At 50.0% G+C, this 23,289-nt stretch overlaps 1 protein-coding gene and 2 long non-coding RNA genes across 6 annotated transcripts in view; 1 reads left to right on the top strand and 2 right to left on the bottom strand.

Annotated features, from left to right (window-relative positions):
• The window catches only part of PKNOX1 (PBX/knotted 1 homeobox 1), a 41,746-nt gene extending 34,292 nt beyond the window's left edge, over positions 1 to 7,454 (bottom strand). For 2 of the 3 annotated variants that reach the window (XM_072969804.1, XM_072969811.1), the window contains exon 1: positions 7,323 to 7,454. Coding sequence is in view for 1 of the 3 variants with exons in the window: in XM_072969816.1 (XP_072825917.1) it covers positions 7,323 to 7,340 (18 nt within the window). In the remaining 2 variants the exon portion in view is untranslated. The remainder of the gene's footprint in view (positions 1 to 7,322) is intronic. The other variant, XM_072969816.1, reaches the window with a different exon arrangement.
• LOC140698772 (uncharacterized) lies at positions 4,340 to 6,824 on the bottom strand. The gene is made up of 2 exons (XR_012076691.1): positions 6,322 to 6,824; positions 4,340 to 5,548 (listed from the first exon to the last, which is right to left on the bottom strand). It is a non-coding gene; the product is annotated as an uncharacterized lncRNA (long non-coding RNA).
• Positions 7,455 to 7,743: 289 nt separating the features above from the next.
• Positions 7,744 to 10,831, top strand: LOC116282487 (uncharacterized). 2 transcript variants are annotated; one of them, XR_012059597.1, is made up of 5 exons: positions 7,744 to 8,169; positions 8,249 to 8,323; positions 8,648 to 8,677; positions 8,816 to 8,981; positions 9,723 to 10,831. It is a non-coding gene; the product is annotated as an uncharacterized lncRNA (long non-coding RNA). The 2 variants fall into 2 exon arrangements; XR_004192002.2 differs by lacking the exon at positions 8,648 to 8,677.
• The last annotated feature ends 12,458 nt before the right edge of the window (positions 10,832 to 23,289 follow it).

The raw sequence follows: 23,289 nt of genomic DNA, 5'->3' as shown, positions 1-23,289 counted from the left end.
TAGGATCGTTTTAGGACATTTTATTAAACCTTCCAGATGAATTTTGGGGCATTTAAAGGTTAAACTTATTGTCTAGGGGGTTCACCTGGCCGTAATGCTCCATTCCCAGGGGGTGTCGTGTAACCTGGATGACACCGAACACACACCCACACACACGTGTGCATCAGCACCGAACTAGAAACTATGCCCCCTTTAATGGGGGCCACACCAAACTGAGCAAAGCGTCTTGTAGTAACTGGTTTTGAACATCCGATTATTTTGACTAGTCTAGAGAAGAATTCAGATTATTTTAATGCCATTCTATCAAGAATACAGCTATAAAGAGAAAAATCCTTAAATGTTTTGTCCGTACTATAATCGCTACTTTCAGTATCTATTATATGAAAAAAAATACCATAGAAAAGCATTTCTTTAAGCTTTGAAGGCAGAAATACTAGGAATATTCCATAATATGTACTCCACTCATGCAAACAAACTCAATAACTGAATTCTCCACTTGGAACACAATTTGCATAGAACAATTTTTTTAAAAAACAAGAAAAGCAACATACATAAAGATGGAGAGATTTTTAAAGTTTAAAACAGTCATAGGTTATAGACTTAGGGAATACTGAACTGACATTAAAATTGAAACTGGAAAATCAACATTTAAATAAATAGCAGGTAAAGTACACCCTCGGGCTAGTTAACTAAACACGATCCAGTCCAGTCGAAAGGTCCACAAGAAACAAGTCCCAGAAAAGTACTCAGAAAGAGTTGAGGATTATTCCATCTCCTGTTCTGATGCCTTTTACACAATAAATGCTGAGAGACCTGAAGAGAAAGAAAGAAAGAAAGAAAGAAAGAAAGAAAGAAAGAAAGAAAGAAAGAAAGAAAGAAAGAAAGAAAGAAAGAGAGAGAGAAAGAAGGAAAGAAAGAAAGATAGAGAGAGAAAGAAAAAAAGAAAAAAAAAAAGAAAAAGCAGGGATTCTAGAAAGAAAAAAAAAGAAGCCCTGATGAGCAAAGACCAGTGAGGGTGGCCTGGTCTGGTCTGACCAGAGCCCTGCCCCCTCCCCGGCCCCCAGCCTGGGCACTGACTAGCCCGGCCAGGCCTGCTCCCCAGCTCCTGACCCCGGAGCCCCACAGCCCGGAGATGCTGGGCCCTCCTGCTGTCCCACTGGCATCTGGGGTCTCTGAACAGGGGCTGCTGGGCAAGGCAGGGGCACCCACAGAAAAGAATTCAACACGACACACGGCTCAGTCAGGGAGGCAGGGGTTCCCAGTGCTCAGATGCCAACAACAGAGAAAAACAAAAGGGCTCGGAGGCAATGGGAACTACTCACTGAGGCGGAAATTCCTAGGCTTATGTTTCTAGCATTTATTCACATGGGTTCCTTTAAGATCCTGATTACAACCTAAGAGCTACTTTCCCAGGCTCAGTTTTTACACAGAGGACACTACATACTAGTCATCATGACGTTAAGAGTCCGGGGAGGGAAAATGTCCCACCTCTCCCCTCTTATCATTCACGGTCCCCCAGCAGTTATGCCATCTGACTCCATTTGGATCCAGACCGACAGAGTTTCAAGTTGAGAGCTGGGGGCACCAGGTCTGTAAAGGGCCCGCTGGGAAACGTGTGTGGCTTCGCAGCTGCACCGTCTCTCCGACATCTGCCTTCTCCTTTGAAAGCTATCGTGTAAGGCTCCCGGGCTGGAGGAAAACTGGCCACAGTGGGACCCGGGCCCCTGGCCTGTCGCTTGCCAACCCCGGGCCTGATGGCCAGCTGTCCAAGGAGACCTGTTGCACTTGGAAGACACAACCCCACTGACAGGCGCCCTCCAGCTCAGCTTTCAGTCCCCGCGCACGTGCCGAGCCCCGGCAGCCCCTCCCTCTCGGGCCGCCTCGCGCCCCAGCCAAAGCGGCTCCCCAGCCACTCTCAAAGGTGCTGTAGCTACTGAGCCCAAGTCCACGAGCAGAGAAACGCAGGAAACTCAGGCAATGTCAGTTTTAGTGGCTGTGAGAGGCAGCTATGAAGCCAGAAGAGGACTCAGGACAACAGCAAGTCACGAGACAGGGCAAACTCTCTCTCTAGATTTTTGAGCAGAATTACTAATCTTTCCCAGAACATTTAATTGATGATCCTTTTCTAAACTAAACCTGAATGTTAATAAAACTAAGAAAGCTGTCAAGGAATCCAACTGTCAAAATTCTATATTCAAAAAAAGAGATCTTTTCCAAGACACCTTGCAGGACACTAACTGTTCAGCACTAAGGCTCAGTAAATTGTCCTTCTGTGTGTAGGAAGGCTTAGATGACTGCAGCCTGGAAACACCAGCCACCTGCCTGCCTGTCCCGTCTCCTGGCTTCCTGTCCCATCCAGGGGAGGTGCTCGGTCAGTAACTCATTCTGAGGAATACATCTGTCCAGAAATCACTTTACTTTTCAAACAAGGTATGGGGAAGTACCACTTGAAGTTTAATGTTCAAATAAAATCACAGACGTTAAATCCTGGTAAACAAAATCTATCCCCAAAACGTATTTCTGAGCCAAAGGTCCATACGTGTCCACCAGAGACACAGCAAAATTCTAACAACAAAGTTGTTTAATGGTCTCAGAATCCATTTTAGTAATGGGCTGGTCTATCACAGCTGGCAGAATTTAAAATTCACATCACAGCTTTGATTTTAAGACCATGACTATCATTGGCAACATTAAACACTGACTTTCAAAACTTCCATCATACTTGCTGCTAAAGGGCAGTGGACACGTCTTAGGAAAAGCAGGAGCACAGTCCTTCAGTGTAAGGACCCTCCCGGGGCAGCCTTTCCCCGGGGAAGGAGGGAGCCCCGCAGAAACGGGCCTGGCAGCACTACCCCGACCTGCCCTGGCCGGCACTAAGCTTGGGAGGCCCGAGATGATCAAATAAACACGGGAAATATCAGCGCCTAAGTGCTCCAAGGGGTCTGCAACATCAGGTCGGGCTGTAAAGCACGCACGCGTGTGTGCACACACATACACACACGCACACGCACACACACACAAACACATTCACACATACATGCACACACGCACATACATGCACGCACACACGCAGATACACACACACCCCAGAACCACCAAACCGCGTGAGACCTGAGGTAAGTGTTTAAAATGAGAAACGTGGATTATGTAAATACATGAAACATATGTGGTAACACTGACACCAAACAGCTTAATTGACTTTTATGTCAAAATGCATGCATTTCCCACTAAGGTCGGTTCCACGTGACGCGTTGTGGGAAACGCTGTCCTGGATCAGTACTTCGCAACCTGGGGGATTTCTGTCCCCTGGGGAACTTTTGGCAACATCTGAACACAGTTCGGTTGTTACAACTGGGGGTGGGGTCCCACTGGCACCTAGCAGGGAGGGACCAGGAACGTTGCTGAATCCTACGGCGCACAGGACAGTCTCCACAGCACGAGGCGCCCAGCCCCAAATGCCAGCGGGGCCACAGCTCGGGACCCTGCCCAGGGGACCACAGGGTGTTTTACGCTGCAATAAACTCTGCTGAAATAAATGTTTGGGTTTTTATTTTTCCCAAAAAAGTATACATAAACACATAACTGAATTTAGAATAATGCACAGTTAAACTCCTGACTTTAATTCAATAAAAATACAAGCCCTGATAAAACGTCTCAGACGACGTGTGACATGTACTAAGGGCTTACCAAGCTCTCATTAAGGCAGGGTTTTTTTCAAGTCTGATCAGACTGTTCAGGAAACTGCAATCACAGTTCCTCCCAATCTCTGGCCCCTCTGAGTGACCCCACCGCACTGCAGACCCTGCTGAAAGGGGGACCTGGAGCCCCTGGCCCACAGGTCAGCCCCCAGGAGACACGAAAGGAAAGAGCTTTGTCCCTCTCTCCCCGGGGTGCACTGGGAAAACAGGCCAAGGATGCGGTGGGCAGAGCAGGAGGGCAGTGGATCCTGGCGGGGCCCACGCCGTGGGTCCATCCACCCAGGGCCCTGCACTGGGGTGGCCCCTGCATCCCATGTGATTCCTTTTTTCCTTCTTCCGGTGTGACCCCAAACCCCTGGCCCTGGAGTCAGCCTGCTCCCTGCCACCCTGGGGCCTGACGACGCAAACAGTGAAAGCTGAATTTCCTACAAGGCGCCCCAGCCTCACACCATGAGGCTCTGCGGGGCCAGAGGCTGCACCAAGTAACGTGCACCTTTTGGGGGACGGGGGTGGGGCGTCACCCTGAGCAGAAATAATCTCCCCACGAGTCCACATGGAGCAGCTGGGGAGGGAGGGCAAGGCCTGGTGTCTGGACCTGCAGGGTGAGCACCTCCTGTCACTTCAAGAAAGACTCAAGGCAGTAAAGTGGCTCCAACAGTTTTACTAACACACAGGCCCTCAGTCTCGCAACCTGAGAGAGCAGGACTTTTCAGGATTTTGACAAATCCTGAGGACCTTTTCCCCAAGGAATCCTAGATGGAGTCGGGCAGCTGCTCTGTCCCCTTCCGGGTCCCCGGGGGGCATCCTCAGAACCATGATGCTTCCTCAGCGGGGTCTGAAGCCCCCATTGGACAGCATGTTTGCCGCATCAGCACTCGGCCCTCTGTGAGCGAACCTGCCAGAAAGTGACTTGGCGGGTGGGACTGCCATCTTGACCCCAGGAGCGGCTCAGGCCGAGGTACCCCCTCCAAGCTGCTTGCAGGGCAGCTTGGCTGGTGTGGCGTCCCTGAAGCCCGTGCAGCCAGGCCTCTCCAACCAAGTAACCGTGCCTCTAGGCCCTTGAATGTAGATTCTAACAATTTCCAAATGGAACCTCTTCTACACTGTATTTCCCTTCCCATGTCTTCCTAAACAGCGTGTACAAGACAGGGCCATCACAGCCGCGAGTCGTCACACTGGGGTCAACAGCATCCCCACACGGCCTCACCCCACTATATGCCAGACTGCAAGCTCTGAGCTCCCTTCTCTGCACTGTTTTTATTTCCTCATCACCTTTGCTATCAGTACAACTATTTGAGGAAGGAAAAAAGAGGCACATACATATTCCTACTAAGGGATGGGCTGAGAGTAAACTGAGTGCAGAGGTTCTTAACTTGCTCTCTGTGAACCTGAATAAGAAAGAAAAATCACGTCTTTATTTACAATAACAGCTGGCTGACATTCAGCACTCATTCAATTATGAAGGCAGACACAAAATCCCGGAGTGTTAATAGTAGCTGTGACTTCTTCACCAACAGAACCCACAGGTGTCTTCACAGCACTACCACAGCAATCGCACACTGTCAGTGACACCCATCAGCACCCAGAAAGAGATGGCTGAGCCTGTGTTCAGTCTGTTACTAAGGGAGCCAATAAGGTGGCATTTAAGGAAATTTATCACCAATTTGGTTCAATATTTTGATAACGAAAGTTGAGTATAACAGGTTCTCTTCTTGATCCCATTTTACTTTTTCTAAAACAGCTGCAGTGAAGAGTCTGGAGGCCAGGAGAGCACAGGGAAACGCCCAGGGGCAGACGCTTTGCTTCACTCTAGTGGTTTCAAGGTTTTCTTTTAAACACTTTCAATTAGTCTGCAACAAAAGTGACAGTTATAACTAGACCGTTACTATTTACACAGTTCCTTTCACTATTCTTAAGTAGTACTTTTCTGAAGTTACAACAGAGATACAAGAGTGTAAATGTATGTGCCCTTGGGGACAGGAACCCAACAAATGCGTTGGAATCCACTACTATTAACCATGCAACCGGCTGAAACTGAAATCATCAGCACAGAATGTTAATCTTTCAAGTCATATTTCACCAACTATATTTCATCCATTCTAATTCCCACTTTTAAATCTCTGAAGTAGTAAGTCCTTCCACTGGTGCGTTCAGAAAGCACCGTGTCAGTCAGTATTACACAATGGTACATCGTAGATTCAACCAAATATTATAACAGAAGGATCCACTCTCTGTAAACTAAAAGAAAAAAAAATGTGAAAGGCAGATCTGCGTCAGTATGCCATCTTCCAAATCAACGTACAATTGGATTGGGAGCATCACCAATACCTGTACTAGCAGAATGGCCACATCTCACCTCCACTGTTTCACATGACACTTACAATGTGTTATATAAAATGCTATGTGTTATATAAATATGTCATTTTTCAATATGTCAGGAAAAAAATCAGTTATACCCAACGAAAGTTGAAGGTTTCGTTTACCCTGAAGTGGCAAGTACTCATTCCTAAGAAAAAACCAGTGAAGCTGAGTCTTAGGCTCTAAGTCATTAATTATAGCCCGTTTCATACGGCAATTATATCCTGGATGGTTGCCAGCACGCGATCAAATTTACCAAACGCACATTTTCCTGCGCACAGGTATCCTCCGCCTGCCTCAACCAAGCATCTTAATTCTGCTCCCAGCCCCTCGGACCCTGGTTCCCGCAGCACAGGTCAGACGCAGGGGGGAGTCACACAGCACAAAGGAGAACCTAACTGGCTGAGCCTCAGAGCCACCAATAAAACAGGACATTTCAACAGCCACTGCGCTGAAATAAAGCAGACTCAACTCTTCCTGATTTTTCTGAAGTGAGTCACGATTTCTTTCTAAAGGAATGTGAATTCCAGAGAGCGGCCGGCCCGTGCCCAACACGTCCAGTCATCGAGTTCAAATTAGCCGTTTATTATCCGCGGCGCATTCGTAACGAATTCCAGAAACCCGGCACCCCGGCCCTCGGGCAGAAGGCAAGCACACCCCGGCCCCTCCCGGACCCCCGACCCCACTGGCCGCACCGGGAAAGCGGGACCCTCGCAGACTGAGAGGCGCATGGTCGCCCCGCCGCCCGCCCCGCGGAGCTCCGCGCCCTCCGCCCGCGAACAGGGCCCCGCCCCCGCGCAGCCGGCCCCGCCCCCCCGCGCGCCCCCGCACCCCTCAGCCCGGCCCCGCCCCCGCCGCGCGCCCCCGCGACCCCGCCCGCCAGGGGCGCGCGCCGCACTCCGAGAGGGACAGTTAGGCGCGCGCGCCTCGCAGCGGGCCCCGCGCGGCGACGGCGGCGGCGGCGGCGCCTTCCAGAAATTTCCGCGTCCCTAAACCCACACTGAAAAACAAGCAGGGCGCGCCCCCGCGCCGGCCCGGCGGACGGCGCCCCTCCCCGCCGCCTCGGCTCCCCTCCCCCACTTGCGCCCCCTCCCCGCCCCCTGCCCCGGGCGGCGGGTCCGGCGCGGCCCTCCCAGGCGGCGGCGGCCCGCGGAGACCCGGGCGGCGGCGGCGGGGCGGTGGCCGCGGCGCCTGCGGGCCGGCGTGATTGATAGGGACGGGGCGGCGGAGCGGCGGCGGCGGCGGAGCGGTTGAGTGACAGCTTACCTGGGTGCCAATCTTCATCACACTGACAAGCGGCTGCAGCAATCGGGACCCGCAGTGCCGCGCCCGCGTCCAACCGTCACGCCGACGCTGGGCCACGCGACACAGCCTCGCTCAATGGGAGGAGGGCGACGCCGACGCGCGCCGCATCAATATTCACGGAGGGGGCGGGGCCTGCCGGGCCCGGGCCCCGCCCCGTCCCTGCGCCGCGGCGGCTGGGGGCGGGGCCTGCACGCCGAGGGCGGAGAGTGAGCCGGGGGCGGGCTGCGGCCGGCCCGGCCCCGCCCCCGCCTTGCGCCAGAGTCAGGCCCCGCCCTCAGCCGCCGCGCCGGGGCGCGATCGCGCCTCAGGACTTGGCAGCTGGGGGCGTGGCGCGCTCAGGTCACGCCTCCTCCGCTCGCTCCTCAGCGGCGGCAGAGGGGTTTGGAGCAGGCGCGGGTGGGCGAAACCATCCGCCACGGTCCGGCGGGGGGGGCTGAGCTGTACCATCCGCGCGAGGAGCCGCCGGCCCCTCTTCGTGCGCCCCCGCACAGCCGGGCCTGGCCAGCCGGAGGCGGCCCTGGGAGGCCGGGCTGCGCGGGTATCCGGGGCCCAGGCCCCTGCCGGGCGCGGCGCCCCTTTGTACACAAGCCCGCGGCCGCCCCTTGCCTTCTTCCCTGGGGCGCAGGCCGGGGTCGCGGAGAGTGCGCACGTGCACCCCAAGCATGGCACAGGTGCCCAGCACCTGCCTGATCCCAGGTGCTTGGGCCCCGGGTGTGAGCTCTTGTCACCACTGCAGGCTGGCCTCTGGTCCGGTGCCCTGCCCTCAGTATGCCTGTCTCCAGGTGACCCACAGAAGCCCCGTATGCAGGTGGAGTAGCCTCCTTTAGGGAGTGTAGACTGAAATAAATGTGCAGCCTAGAAGCTGAGATTTATGTTTTATTCTGCAGACATTTCTGAGACTTGAATCCCTGGAGCCCAGGATGACAGCCTCCCAGATCGCTCTGAAGGATTGCTCCAAAGAGGTACGGGAGGAGCCAGGCTATTATGGGAGTTTTACAACAAAGACCCTGTAGTCAGAACATTAAAAATTACTGTTAAAGAAAACCAGACATCTCAAAGAATTTAGTGCTCTTCTGTGTATGGGAAGGAGCAAACGTTTGGGCTCATTTAAATCTTCTGACAAGCACCTAGCCAGTATCTTGTCCTTTCACATTCTGATCCCCTCAGGCTGCAGAGGCCAGGTTGCAGGCTTGTATTCACTGGGGGGGTGGCGGCAGCGGCTGATGATTTGATGGCTTCAGCATTCTCTGTTTACTGATATGGGTTGCTTTATTTTTCATTCACAGAGACACGTAAAGTGTGGTCTGTATTTAAAGGTGAACTTTCAAAGACTGTGTTGCAGTATCCCCTCGGGTCCCTCTGGTGGCCTTGCCCTCCAAGACCTTAAGGGACGGGCAGTGCCTTCCCTAGTGCAGAGGCCCTGGGCTTGGCCGACTGGCTGTTCATCTTTGCAGAAACATTCCTCCTGCATGGGAGGATGGCTGCGTGGAGCCCGTACACAGCTGGGAGAAGGGCTGCCCCACCGCGCTGCCCTGGTGTGAAGCAGACACAGGACAGGAAGTAGGGCTGGAGGCTGCCTGGGGGAGGTTCAGTCTTGAGCAGCCCAGGAGGACATCCCTGGTAAGTCTTCAGGACTCCACAAACACCATGAAGCCACAGGCGGCCTGTGTGGCCCTGCAGAACTGTGTTTTCTGGAGAGAAGGTTGTAGCAGCGCCCGGGCTTGGAGGAGGCCAGTGAGCCACTGACGAGTGGGAAGTTAGAGGGGACGCCAAAACCTCAGTGATGCAGACCAGCTACATATACATGCAGGGCCTGGGCAAAGCGGAAATGCAAGTTCCCTTGTTCAGAAGTTGTTAAGAATTTTAAGACAGGGACAGCAGAACATTAAATTGAACATGGGCCCCAAGCACCTGCCCTGGCCTCACTGGCCTCACCCTAGTCCCCACCTTGGGCTGAAGCTGTCACCTGGTTCCCATCAAGTGTGTGAGGCATCAGGGGCCTGGGACCAGGAAGACCTGGGGGTGTACAGTCACCTGAGAGCCAGGTACAAGTCAAGGCAAGTGAGGCCCAGGCCCTGCACCCCACATGTGGTCTCTGAAAAGAGAGAGGGCTGGAGGCATCAACAGGGATCACCTCCAGGCTTGTGGCCCTGAGCCACTCATATTTGGAAACCCTTTGTAGGAAACATTCAAAATTAGGTAGAAGTCGGGTCATGGAGGGCAAAACCTCCTTTGCTTTCCTTGGCCTCCACCCACGGCCTCTCAACTCCTGTTGGCGCCAGGGTGGCTTACTAACAAAAAAGAAACATTCATACACAATTAGTAATTCTGGTTATTTTCTTTCCAATTTCTTATTTAAAGATTTGCTACTATTGCCCCAAGAACCTCATTTGGGTGTGTGAAATTAAAAGCCACGTACAACTGTTCATAGAACTTCTGGGAGGACAGCAGGGGCTGTGAGACCAGGAGGCGAGTTGGTGGGGCACAGGAGCCAGCCTGACGGAGCCCTGCTTGTGCAGCCCTGTCTCAAGCTAGAGGAGGTGGGGGAGGATGTGGAAGAAAGAAAAGCCTTGGACCCCGCCCGGCAGAGCTTATGATCCAGTGCACAAAGCCTGTGGTACCCAGGACGGGGTGCAGGGCACTGCACTGTGTGGAGGAGATCACGAGGTGAAGACTGGAGGAGGTGGGGGAGGCAGAGCTGGGCTGTCAGAATGGCTGGGAGCTGAGGCTTTGCTAAGGAAAATGAGTGAGAAAACCACCTAAAAATAAGGGCAAGTCTCTTGGCTTAGGGTAGCCAGATGCGTGCGCTGCTTCGATTTGCACAGATAAGCAGGGACTGGGTGTCGCCAGCGATTAGTAGGGGAAGATTCTCTAAAAAATCTGAGGCAGACCACATCACTGCTGCGCTCAACCTCTCCGAGAGTCCCCATCTCATTCAGAGTAAAAGCAAAGTTCGCGCAGCACCCGTGAGGGTCTCCGTGGTCTCCCTGCCCCGGCCCTGTGCCTCTGACCTCAGCTCCCACCACCCTTCCCCTCGCCCACTCTGTTCCAGTTTGCCCCCTTGCTGCTCCTAGCTCAGTCCAGGAGTGATTCAGCCTCAGGGCCTTTGCACTGCCTAGTCCCTATGCTTGGAGCACTCTTCCCAAAGATAACTTCATGGCTCTCACCTTTACACCCTGAAATGTTTCTCAGCATCACTTTCTCAAGAGAGCTTTAAAATTGCAAACTCCCAACCCCTTCCCATCCTCTTCACCCTGCTTCCTCCCCCATGGTACTTGTGTAGATACGTGTAACATACGATGTAACTGTATAACCATGTAACATATTTATTATGTCTACTGTCCAACACTCACACACACATGAACACTAGAGTTTGCCCACCAGGAGAGCAAGAATTTTACTCTGTTCACTGATGTATGTGGAGCACCTGTCCTAGTGCCTGGCAAGTAAATATTTGTTGAATGCATGAACGAGTGTTTCTAAGACAAGGTATGTTTGTTATCTGTTGCTTCAGAACCAATTATCACAAACTCGGTGGCTAAAAACACATTATCTCAGTTTTGTGGGTTGTAAATCCAGGTGTAACTTGACCGAGTCCTCTACATCAGGGCCTCTCACGACTAATGGTCAGGGCTGGGGTCTCATTTGAAGGCTTGACCAGGGAAGGGTCCCTTTCCCAGCTCACATGGTTGCGGGCAGATGGACTGAGGGCCTCAGCTCTTTGCTGGCTGTTGCCTGAAGGTCCCTTCAGTTCTTGCCATGTGGACCTCTCGTTAGAGGAACTCATGATACAGTAGCTTGCTTCATCAAAGCCAGCAAGGACTAGCATCTGCTAGGAAGAGCCCCCCCAACACAGAGGGTCCCTGAGGCCAAGATGAGGAGGACCCACAGTTCTTCATGCTGGAGCCTTGGTTTTCTCAAGAAGAAAATTCCAACAATGAAGTCCCTAAAAGATCAGGGTAGAAGACACACCCCATCAGTGACATTTCCCCCTCAAGGATCCCAGCAAAATGCAGCAGGGAAATGGCAGCCAATGTTGAAACATATTGTTAGCCAGTTTGTGCAACATGGATGGACCTGGAGATCATCATTCTGAGTAAAATTGGCCAGAAATAGAAAGAACAATACCATATGATAGCACTTTTATGGGAAATCTTAAAAAAGGATACAAATGAACTTATTTACAAAACAGAGACAGACTCACAGACATAGAAAACAAACTTATGGTTACCAGGGGGAGGGGGTTGGGGAGGGATAAATTGGGAGTTCAGGATTTGCAAATACTAATTACTATATATAAAATAGATAAATAACAAGGTCCTACTGTATAGCAAGGGAAATATAGTCAATAGCTTTTAATAGCCTATAATGAAAAAGAATATGAAAAGGAAAAATATATATATATATATAACTGAACACTATGTTGTACACCAGAAATAAACACACTGTAAATCAACTATACTTCAATTAAAAAAATAATAATAATGTTGGCCAAAGAAAGAATCATGACTCTCAGGCAGACATACAATCAACAGGTGGCAAATGTCTTCCTGAGTACATTAATAGAATGAGGGAAGGAGCACTATTTACAACAGCCAAGACATGGAAGCAATGTAAATGTCCGTCAAGATGAAGAAGATGTGGTAACATGCATGGTGGAATACTACTCAGCCGTTAAAAACAATGAAATAATGCTATTTGCAGCAACATGGATAGACCTAGAGATGATCATACTGAGTAAGTCAAACAGAGAAAGACAAATATCATAAGATGCTGCTTTTACGTGGAATCTAAAAAATGAAAATTTTATTTACAAACAAGAAATAGACTCACAGACAGAAAAAAAACTGTGGTTACCAATGGAGAAAGAAGGGGGAAGGGATAGGAGTTTGGGATTAACAGATACACTCTACTGTATATAAAATAGATAAACAACAAGGACTTACCATACAGCACAGGGAACTCTATTCAATTTTTTGTAATGTTCTGTAGTGGAAAAGAATCTGCAAAATTATATCTATATGTATAACTGAATCACTTTGCTCTATACCTGAAACTAACATTGTAAATCAACTACGCTTCAATTTAAAAAAAAGGAATTTAAAATGCAATCCTAGAAATAAATACTATAGAAATGCAAACTATTTTATTAAAACTGACCTGAGGTTAATAAATGACTCTTTGGGAATAAAGGTTCAACCAAGTAAGATGAATAAAGTGAGTGACATTTCAACAAAAATAGAATGAGGGAACTTGGAAGAAGTTACAGCCAGTTCAAAGGAAAACGCCAAGAACAGACACATATCTAGGCAGAAATATCAGGGTGAACTTGGAAACTGTTCAGAACTGGCTTTGGTAGGAGGATTTGGGGGCCGTGGGGTGCGAGCTGTCCCTCCATCGCATAGACACAGATGGACACCATCATCACCCACTGTCTGCGGCTCAGCCTGTGAAGCAGCTCAAAGGCAGTGAAGGGCTGGAATCAGCAGCCCAGATGGGCGCGCGCCAAGGAACACGTCGTTTCCCACTGGAGACGCCCAGCAAATGTTCTTGCCTGTCCCAGGGCTCCTTACACCGGGTGTGTTACTTTTCTGGGGCCTCCGTAACAAAGCGCTGCAGACTGAGTGGGTGAAACAACAGGGGGTCATTCTCTCAGGTCTGGAGGCGGGAAGGAAGTCCAACCAAGACCAAGGTGTCAGCACCTTGGTGGCTTCTGAGGACTGGGAGGGAGCCTCTGTCCCAGGCTCTCCCCTAGTTTCTGGAGGTCTGATGCGGTTTCTGGCATTCCTGGACTTGCAGAAACATCACCCTGGTGTCTGCCTTCGCGGTGTTCCCTCTGTGTGCCAGATTTCCCCCTTTTATAAGGACATCAGTCCTATTAGATTAGGGCCTACCCCCAATACCCTCTTTGTAACTTGGGAAAGACTCTGTATTTCCCAAAGCAGTCACATCCAGAGGTCCTGGGGGCTAGAACTCAACATACGAACTTTGAGGGTGGGGGCAGAATCCAGCCTAACACCACAACGTCCTAACCTGGAAACGCAGCTGGCCAAACAGAGCTGTGAGGAGGAGCTGAGGGCCTGGGCTCTGGTCACGGGATCGAATCGCACCAGGTCCTGGCTGGAGGGGTCCCTCCCCCAGGTCAGCATGGTCCTGTGGCCGTTTTGTGGTGAGTGACCACCTGTCCACACCAGGGCCTCTCCTGGCCAGTGGGCTCCAACCCTGGTCCCAGAATGATCCGGCTTCCTTGGGGCGACTCTGAGTCAATGACTGAAAACGTACTGCTCAGGAGCATGCTTACTGAGGACGCACTCTGGGAGGATGCTGCGGTGGCCCTCGCCTCCCGGGCTTGCCTGAGGTGAAGTCAGGAGTCCGAACCCCCGCGGTGGAGGACCACGGCTCCCGGCTCTACCCCGACCGCACAGCTTGTGGACAAGCTTCCCAGTGAAAAAGCTTTGTCCCCACCACCTGCCCCGGAACAGCTGCTTCGATGGCACGAAGCTTGGCTCCACGTCTCCTGTGTTGCAGCTGTCACCTTCCCCAGTCTCGGTCACAGGTGACACCACAACGGCTGCTCAGCCCATTGATGGACAATGCGCTCTGGAGCTGGCTGCTCCAAGGAAAGCCGGCCACTGACTTTCTGAGCAAGACTAGAACAGGCCTCCTCAGGCCCCGTGGCTGCAAGGGCCAGAGTGACCTGGCCGCTGGCTTGTAACCAGCGACTTTCCAGAATAAGTTGCTGCTTCAGTTTTCTTTGTGATCGGGCCAGTTTCTTTTTTCTTTTTCTTCTTTTTTTTTTTCCTTTTTCTTTTCTTTTCTTTTCTTTTTTTCAGGGGGGCAGTTTCTGATTAGGCTCACAGTCAAGAGGCATTGCCTTGGGAGGAGGGTATACAGCTCAGTGGTAGAGCGCATGCCTAGCGTGCAGGGGGATCCTGGGTTCAACTCCCAGTACCTCCATTAAAAAATAAACAAACAAATAAATAAATCTAATTACTCCCCCCAGAAAAGAGGCATTGTCTGTGATGTCATTTTTGTAAAAGTCTGTTTCTCGTTGAAGTTACAAAAGTAACAAGAGCAGACGATTTTGCAGGGCCAACCTCACTTTATTCTAAAGGCTGCCACCAGTGTTGGGGGTCCAGGGAGGTGGGGAGATGAGCCCACCTTGGCCCGAAGCTGCGCCCCCACGTCCGGCCTGAGAAACAGAGCCCATGAGCAGAATCGACCTCTCTTCGTTGTTTGCTATGAAGAGTGATCTGATTCAAACGTTCCTCAAAGGCCCCTGGCTTCTTCCACTAAGTTCCTCCGTGCTGTAACCCTTGCCAGGATTTCCTTCTTCTTTTAAGGCTGAGTAATATTCCATAGTCCGGATGGCCCACATCTTGTTTGTCCATTCATCTGCCAGTGGGCACCCGGGTTGTTTCCACCCCTGGGCTATTGTGAGTGATGCTGCTGTGAACACAGGTGTGCACACACCTGTTTGAGTCCCTGCTTTCAATTCTTTGGGGTCTGTACCCAGAAGTGGATTTGCTGGATCATATGGTAATTATATTTTTAATTTTTTAAGCAACTGCAATACCGTTTTCCACAGTGGCCACACGATTTTACATTCTCACCGGCAATGCACAAGAATTCCAATTTCTCCACATCCTTGCCAACACTTGCTACTTCCCGTTTTTTGATAGTAGCCATCCTAGAGGGTAGCAATGAGTGTAGAGGGTAGAGGGTGAGGTGGTAGCAATGGTTTTTAAGACTCCTTTGGTTCCAAATTACTTTAGCTGACTTTCTCTCCCCTCCTATCTTCTGAAAATTCAAGAGGTTAAATGTATAATATAAATTCCTAAAAATGAGAAATTGGGAAGTTTAGACTTTAATTTCTTAGAGAGGTTAGAATGAGTCCTTTTATACAGACTCCCGGCGGGAAACTCCATGTCACACCTCACAGCTGGCTTTGGGTTCCTGAAAGCATACGATATTAGACATTAAACCTAAGAAATTGTTCTTAAAGGATTTTTAATAATTCATTTAAACTTACAATAAGAAACCTATTCCATGCTAATCAATGTTGACCTAAATAACATTTTATGAAAAATCATTGTTTTCAAAAAATGATCATGGAGAACAGTGGGCTTGTTTCATATTTTTGCAAATCTTTTTGATGTTTAGCCAAATAGAAGACAGCTGGCTTCTCATGTCTGCTTCTGTGTTCCGTCTGCTGTAAGATACTGTTTTAGCTGATGTGGGTGAAGAAAATTTGGCCTCACGGAGATGTGTGGCCGGCACACGGAGGAGCATTTGTATAGACCCTCCACCAAAACTGACGTGGGGGCGTTTCTTAAGGGTTCCTTGCAGCGCGGACTCCAGCACCGCAGCAATGAAACTCCCACGCTATTAGACAAAACCCCACTGGTCTCTCTGGCACTTTGAATGGGTCTGTTACACACACATGATTTAAGTAACATGGCCATTTGGTCATTTGGAAAATATTAATTCACTGAGTTATGCAGTTATTCCAAATGTTGACATATTTCACTGGACAATATTAAAAACACAGTTCTTGGGAATGGAAATTGGTGCAGCCACTATGGAAGACAATAAGGAGAGTCTTCCAAAAAATGAAGAATAAAATTGTGATATAATTTAGCTATTCCATTTCTGCATATTTGTCCAAAGAATATAAAAACACTAATTCAAAAAGATATCTGTTCATAGCAGCACTACTTACAATAGCCAAGCTATGGAAACAACTTCAGTGTCCATCAGCAGATGCCTGGATAAAGACAATGTGGTACATATGTACACAGTGGGTTACTCCTCAGCCATTCAGAAAATAAAATGAAGCCATTTGGGGCAGCATGGATGGACCTTGAGGAGTGTGTGCTTAGTTAAATTAATCAGGCAGAAAAGATAAATACCTATTATCTCAGTCACGTGTGGAATACAAAGAACCAACAAACAGAAACAAAACAAGTGAACAACAACAACAAAACACACGTAGATACAGAGAACAGAGTAGCATTTACCAGAGGGGGAGGGGTGGGGAGAGGGTGAAGTGGCTGAAGGGCGCCAAGTGTATAGTGATGGCTGGAAACTAAATTTCTGGTGGTGAGCACGCTGTTGTGTATGCAGAAGTAGAAATATAATGTTGTACACAGGAAACGTGTATAATGTTGTAAACCAGTATCACCTCAACAGAATAAATCTACAAAAAAGACAGTTGTTAATATCACCACCCACCTCATCAGAGAAATCTTTAAGTCCTGGGACGTGATCAAGTTTACATGACAGGGACCTGCTTTCCAGAATTCTAATTGTCACTTGAAAGTTAAAATTTCATCATATGGATGTTTCTGGAGAATGTCATTCTAAGTGAAGTAAGCCAGAAAAAGAAGGAAAAATACCATATGAGATCGCTCATATGTGGAATCTAAAAAAACCAAAACAAAACATAAATACAAAACAGAAACAGACTCATAGACATAGGATACAAACTTGCGGTTGCCAGGGTGGGAGGAGGGTGGGAAGGGACAGACTGGGAGTTCGAAATCTGTAGATACTGACAGATATATGCAGAATAGATAAACAAGATTGTACTGTGTAGCACAGGGAAATATATACAAGATCCTGTGGTAGCTCACAGTGAAAAAAAGTGACAATGAATATATGTATGTTCATGTGTAACTGAAAAATTGTGCTGTACACTGGAATTTGACACAAAATTGTAAAATGACTATAACTCAATTTAAAAAATGTTAAAAAAATTTCATCACTGACAGCAGGTACTCTCCATTGGTTTCTTTGAAGCAACAAACTCCTTTGTTTATTTTAAAGAAAATCTGCCAAACACTGAAGTTAGAATATCCAGAAGCTTGTCATTGGTTGGTCGGTGAACCAGGCAGCAGCCACGTGGGCTCAGACACCACACGCATGCCCATCCCCAGGCAGTCGTGTCCCTGCATCCGCAGCAGAACGCCACGTGACTTCCATTTCCTCGCACAGAATGTTGGAATGTTGTGAACGTGATGATCAGGGCTTCACAAAGCTAACCCGTTCTGCTTCACTGAGGACCTTCATAGTGAACCCGCCATTCTTTCACAGCGAGTGTGTGGTGGTGTGCACAGGGACGAGGGGGACAGCTTGGTGCCGCCACCTGATCCTCTTAGAGCAGCTGCAGTCGTGCCCGCAGGTGTCCCCGTGAAAAAGGCGAGGAACGTCTCAGTGTTGTCATAAAAGTAGCTTTGACGACGCTGATCCCTGAACGGGCCTGAGGTCCCCTGGGGCCCACGGGCCACATGTTGAGAGCAGCTGGTTAGACTCAAACGTCCTGCAGAAGAATGAAGTCCTTGGAACTGACTTCTCGTTGGTTACTCCCAGGATCTCGTTAGCATTTTCTTCTCCTCCTTTACATCATTCACCTGCTTATCAACCTGTAATTCAGAGCTGGTGAGATGCGAAGTCTCTTGCCGGGCATTTGGGGCTCAGTGGGGGCCCCCCTCATTTTATTGTGAGTGGAGTCCTCCAGGGCCTCTCGCTCCACGTGCCAGGAACTGTTCAAATGTCCTAACTGTCTGCTCCGGTAATTCTCCAAATCACTTGATTCCCTAATCCCATCTCCTCAAAGAGGCCCTTTGCTGATGAGTTTGCACTGCACAGTGGAAACGTGGCAACGCCAGGACGGAGCCAGCCAGCAAGTGCACTCAGGTGTCCGGGAATTTAAAAGGATGTTAAGTCTACAAAGCACATCCGCCCACAAATCAGTAACAGAGAGATGACTGGAGAATCCCCCGATATCTGGAAACTGTATTATACTCCGATGTAGAGCATACACAACGCAGAGTTCGCCGTTCTGACTACCTGCGTCTGTACAGGTCACATGGTTGCTGTGGCCCTGCCGTCCCCGCGACCCGTCCGCAGCGCTCGGTCATCTGGCAAAGCCGAGCCTCTGAGCCGTGGAAGGGCCGCTCCCCACCCCTCCCGCAGCCCCTGGGGGTCGTGGTTCTGCCTCTGTCCCTGCCTCCTCTCCAAGCCTCATTGGGGTGGAATTGTGCAGTGTTTGTCCTTTGCTGACTGGCTTCTGTCCCTGGGCTCGTCGCATCCTCAGGGTTCATCCATGTCATGTCCTGGGTCAGAATTTCCTTCCCTTTTAAGGCTGAGTAATAATTGTTCTACGTTTTAAGAGAGAGAGAGAGCATTTCCCAACGAAGTCAACAGATAGCTGAAACATAGCCAGCAGGAGGGCGGAGCGAGGCAACAGTGGAGGAGACCAATGTAGGCGGCAGAAGGCCCAGGGCTCCGGCCGGACAGGGGCCTGGGCCCGAGCCAGCGTGCACCTCCCACCTTACAGGAGGGTGCCAACGTGCTCGGACAGGCTGGAGGAAGCACACGAGGCAAGAGCTGTGAAATGACACGGCATGTGCAGCTGGCACCGGGCATGGAGTCAGGTCAGGATTTCCAGGCTTTGGAACCTGGGATGGTCAGTTTTGTGTGTCAAGGTGGCTGGGCTCGGGTACCCAGTTGTGGGGTCAAATACCAGTCTAGATGCTGCTGTGAAGGTATTTTTCAAATGTTATTAACATTTAAATTGGTCAACTTTGAATGAAGCAGAACCTTCTCTGTAGCGTGGGTGAGCCGTGTCCAATCAGTTGAAGGCCTGAAGAGGAAAGACTGAGGTTCCCCGAGGAGGAAGGAATTCTAGCAGCAAATTGCTGCAGCATCAGCTCTTCTTAGAATTTCCAGCCCACCAACCTGCCCTGCACATTTCAGACTTGCCAGCACCCACACGGCATGAACATATTCCTTAACATCAGCCTCTGTCTCTTTCTCTTTGTGTGTGTACCTTTATCTATCTGCCTATCTGCCTATCTATCATCTACCTATCTATCTACCTCTCTATATGTAATCTGTATGTCTATGTATAAATTTCTCTCCATATATATATATGTATGTGTGTGTGTCTGTCTATCTCTCTGTCTAATGTCTCTCTCTGTATCTCTGCAGCCTGTTGGTTCTGTTTCTCTGGAGACCCCTGACTAAGACAGCTCCACCTTCTGTCTCTATCCAGGCCCCTCTCCTGGCACGCTGAGGTCCCCAGGAGAGCAGGGATGCCTCGTCTATTTGATGCACCACTTCCTCCTTCCTACTGTGGACGGCAAGGCCAGGTGGGACCACCCTGGAAGGTGGTGTCCCGGCTCTTCCCGGGGAGGGGTTACACAGGTGGGGCTCAGCCTCAGGGGATGTGCTTCAAGTCCTGTGGTCCTGCTTCCTCTCCAAGTGTCCTTGGAAAGGTTGCCCTCCTGCCTGCTCAGGTCCCCAGGGTTCGACACTCCAGCCTGGAGGGGCTGTGGCCATTGGGCTGCCTGAGGAGGAACGGGGGCCGGAGAGGTGGGGGGACAGAGAGGCTGTGGTCTGACTGCAGGTGCCTCTCCCATCTGCTCCACAGCACAGTGATTCAGTTATATATATATATTCTTTTTCATATTAGGTTATTACAAGACTGAATATAGCTCCCTGTGCTATACGATAGGACCTTGTTATTTTATATATAATAATTAGTATCTGCTAATCCCAAACTTCCAGTTTATCCTCCCCACGCCCTTTCTCCCTTGGTAACCATACTTTATTTGCTATGACTGTGAGTCTGTTTCTGTTTTGTAAATAAGTTCATTTGTTTTCTTTTTTTTGATTCCACATATAAAAGATAATCATATGCATTTTTCTTTCTCTTTCTGACTTACTTCGCTTAGTATAACAATCTCCAAGTCCATCCATGTTGCTGCAAATGGCATTATTGTATTCTTTTTATGGCTGAGTAGTATTCCATTGTTTAAATGTACCACAACTTCTCTATCCAGTCACCTGTCGATGGACATTTAGGTTGTTTCCATGCCTTGGCTACTGTAAATGGTGCTGCTGTGAGCATTGGGGTGCATGTGTCTTTTTTGGATATATGCCCAGGAGCGGGATCGCTGGATCATAGGGTAAATCTATTTTTAGTTTTTTGAGGAATTTCCGTACCGTTTTTTTTTTGAGATGTTTTGCACCAGTGTTTAGCTAATTCTCTTCACCCGATCACAGAAAGCTCAGGGCTTTTTGTAAGAAGCCAACAGCGTTTCCTCAAATATGCTGCTTTGCGGGTTTGCGGGTCTCCAGCGACATGCACAGCTCTGCGGCAGGGACGCTGGTGCTCTGTGTGTCCCAGACCATGCTTCTCACAACGTAGCCTTGGTGCTGCGACTGGCAGTTTCTTGGATGCACCGGCTTCTCCCACTGGCTCCTGAATCCGCCCCCCGCCTCCTCCCTGGGAACCCGCTCCAGTCAGCCTGTGCCAGGCGGGAATTAACCAGCTTCTACAGCAGCTCGTTCTCATTCAGTGCGCTCACCTGCCTCTGGGAACCAGTGACTCAAAAGTAAACATTTATTATTCATCATTTATGAGACTGGAAACGTTACACGCACAGAACTCGAGAAATACATTGTCAGCGACTGGGCAACATAGTTTTGATATATTACAAGTTTATGTCCTACATCACCAATTTGCCCAAATGTCCCTCCAGTCTGTCATATGAAGACGAAGCATCTGATGCTTTGAAAGTTTTATCTTCCTCGTTTATGGCCGTTCTCCCCTTGGGCTCTAGTCTATTTCCTGTCCCCTTGTCAACAGCACCTCAAGGTGTGATGCAATAACCTGAGGGCCACGGACTAGTAACTGTCTTGTGTTTACGTGACAGCCTTCTCCAAAGGATGGAAGGTGCTCGAAGGAGAGCGCTCACAGTTGCAGTGCCCGTGTGTGGGACGCAGGGGTGGGTGTTGCTGTTATCTTTCTAACTTCATTTTGGAAATTTCCACGTGCACAGAAGAGGGCATAGCGTCGCACACCTGCACGTGCCCATCGCTCGGCTGTAACATTACAGCATGCTGCCAGTCTTGTTTCATCTATTTCCCATCCTTATTCCCCCTGAGATTAAAACAAATCCCAGACATCGTGCTATTTCACGGCAGTAGGAAGCGTAAGTGTTAATAATTTCACTTTATGGGAAAACAGAGGCACTGAAAAGCAGACTGTCACCGAAAACGATGCCCCAAGTCTGTGGGGGAAGGTAGGGTTCCCCTCCGTCCTACTGTGCTCCTGCAAAGTGAAGCAACTCTCCCACACACGGATTTACTGAGTCCCAGGTAGAGTGTGTCACCTGCCCCATGGTGTCAGTGGGGGCAGAGGTGTTCAAACAGATGCACCGCGTGGCCAGATTTCTCTCAGTCCACAAGTATTTAAATAAATTCAGAGTTTATGTCCTGAAAGTAAACATCCGAGTCCCTCTAACGAATAATTAGGAAGCGGAATGCCCAAAGTTACATTTACTCAGAGGAACATCATTTCAAATCCAAACATACGGAGTCATAAAGAATGCTTGTGTGACCTTCTGTCCAACTGCAACCCTACAAATACCTGTTTTGTTGCTGCGCTGGCAGCGCCGGCGTTCCTGCGAGGGGAATGATAGCAAGCACCATCTCCCGTGAAGACATCTGAAGTGTCCAGGGTGGTCTCCTGACCACCTGTGGAGCTTCGGGGACCTGGGCATCAAGGGAACGTGGCCGGACACGTCACTGCCCTCCAGTCTCCCCAGAGGGCTGTGTCTTCCAGGGCGGCTCCCACGGGCGAGAAGGATGATTTGGGAGTTTCCTTTGGTCCCTTGAGGTGCTCCCCGGGAAGCTGCTGTACAACAGAGTTTGGCCATCTTTGTCTCCGGTTCCTGGGTGGGCCCCTGACCCCTCTGACCAACCTGAGTTTGTGCTAACGAGGTGACAAACAGTGGCCCCAGAGAGCTTCAAGAGGGGCCCACTGTGCCAGAAAGACCACCCATGGGCTTAGAGGGTTGGGACTTTGAGTCCAGTGATACCAGCCTGCCCGACCTCGACCTCCAGGCCGGGGACGGGGGCTGGGAATTGGATTCAATCACGTGACCAGTGGTCCAGTGGTGCTTGTGTAACAAACCCTCAGCAGGACTCCAGACACTGGAGCTCAGATGTGCACCCCAGGTGGTGAGGCGCGTGGACGTGCCAGGAGGGGCCACCGAGGGCCCTCGCAGACCTCGCCCTGTAATCGTCGGTACAGTGCTTTCCTGAGTTACGCGAGTCGTTCCAGCAAACGATGGAACAGGAAGTGGTGGGAAGCCCCTAATTTTTAGCCAGTTGGTCAGAAGCACAAGGGGCCTGGAACCCTCAAAGTGCCGCTGGTTTCCGGGAGTGAGGGTGTTGCCAAAACTTGGCCTCTGTATCCCGCTTACTGAATTGAGACTCGAGGACAGAGTTTTGGATGAAGTAGAAGAGGCAGCTTTATTTCTTTGCCAAGCAAAGGAGGTCGAAGTGGGCTAACGCCTCAAAGATGGGGAGCCTGCTGGGGAGAGAAGGCAGGGATATAGTAAAAGTTCAAGAGTTCAAAGGGCGGAGCTGGTTTCCATAGAGATCACATACAGAGTAACAGATTGTTGCAAAGTTGTTCCTGTTTTCCTTCTGCTGGGTATGATGTTCACTTCCAGCTTTGGGACTTTCTTAATGTTCTTGTTCCTAGAACAAAGGGTGCATAGGAAGGGGCTCTGTGGAAAAGAGCTCTAGAGAGAAATTTGTGCAGTTTAAAGTCAGGTGGATAAATGCGTTTAGCCTTTTAAGCAGGCCGAGGCCTGGAACAACAGGACACAAAGAAACTACAGGGAGTCCAGAGGAGGGCACTGGGGTCAGGAGCAGGGCACTGAGCATGATCCCTGCACACAGCACCACAAGGGGGTTGGGTGGACCACTCAAACCTCCCTCCTCTCCAGCCCAACCCTGGTTGGCAAGAGCATGAGAAAAACCATTTAAACCATTAGACAGCTGAGCAGTTACAAACACCACTGCAGATTTCAGATGGTCACTGATGATAACAGGGTTCTGCTCTGTT

The sequence above is a fragment of the Vicugna pacos genome, chromosome 1 (genome assembly GCF_048564905.1).
Source record: "Vicugna pacos chromosome 1, VicPac4, whole genome shotgun sequence".
NCBI lineage: Eukaryota > Metazoa > Chordata > Mammalia > Artiodactyla > Camelidae > Vicugna > Vicugna pacos.
The sequence above is the reverse complement of the archived record's forward strand: the minus strand, read 5'-3'. Positions and strand labels throughout refer to the sequence as shown.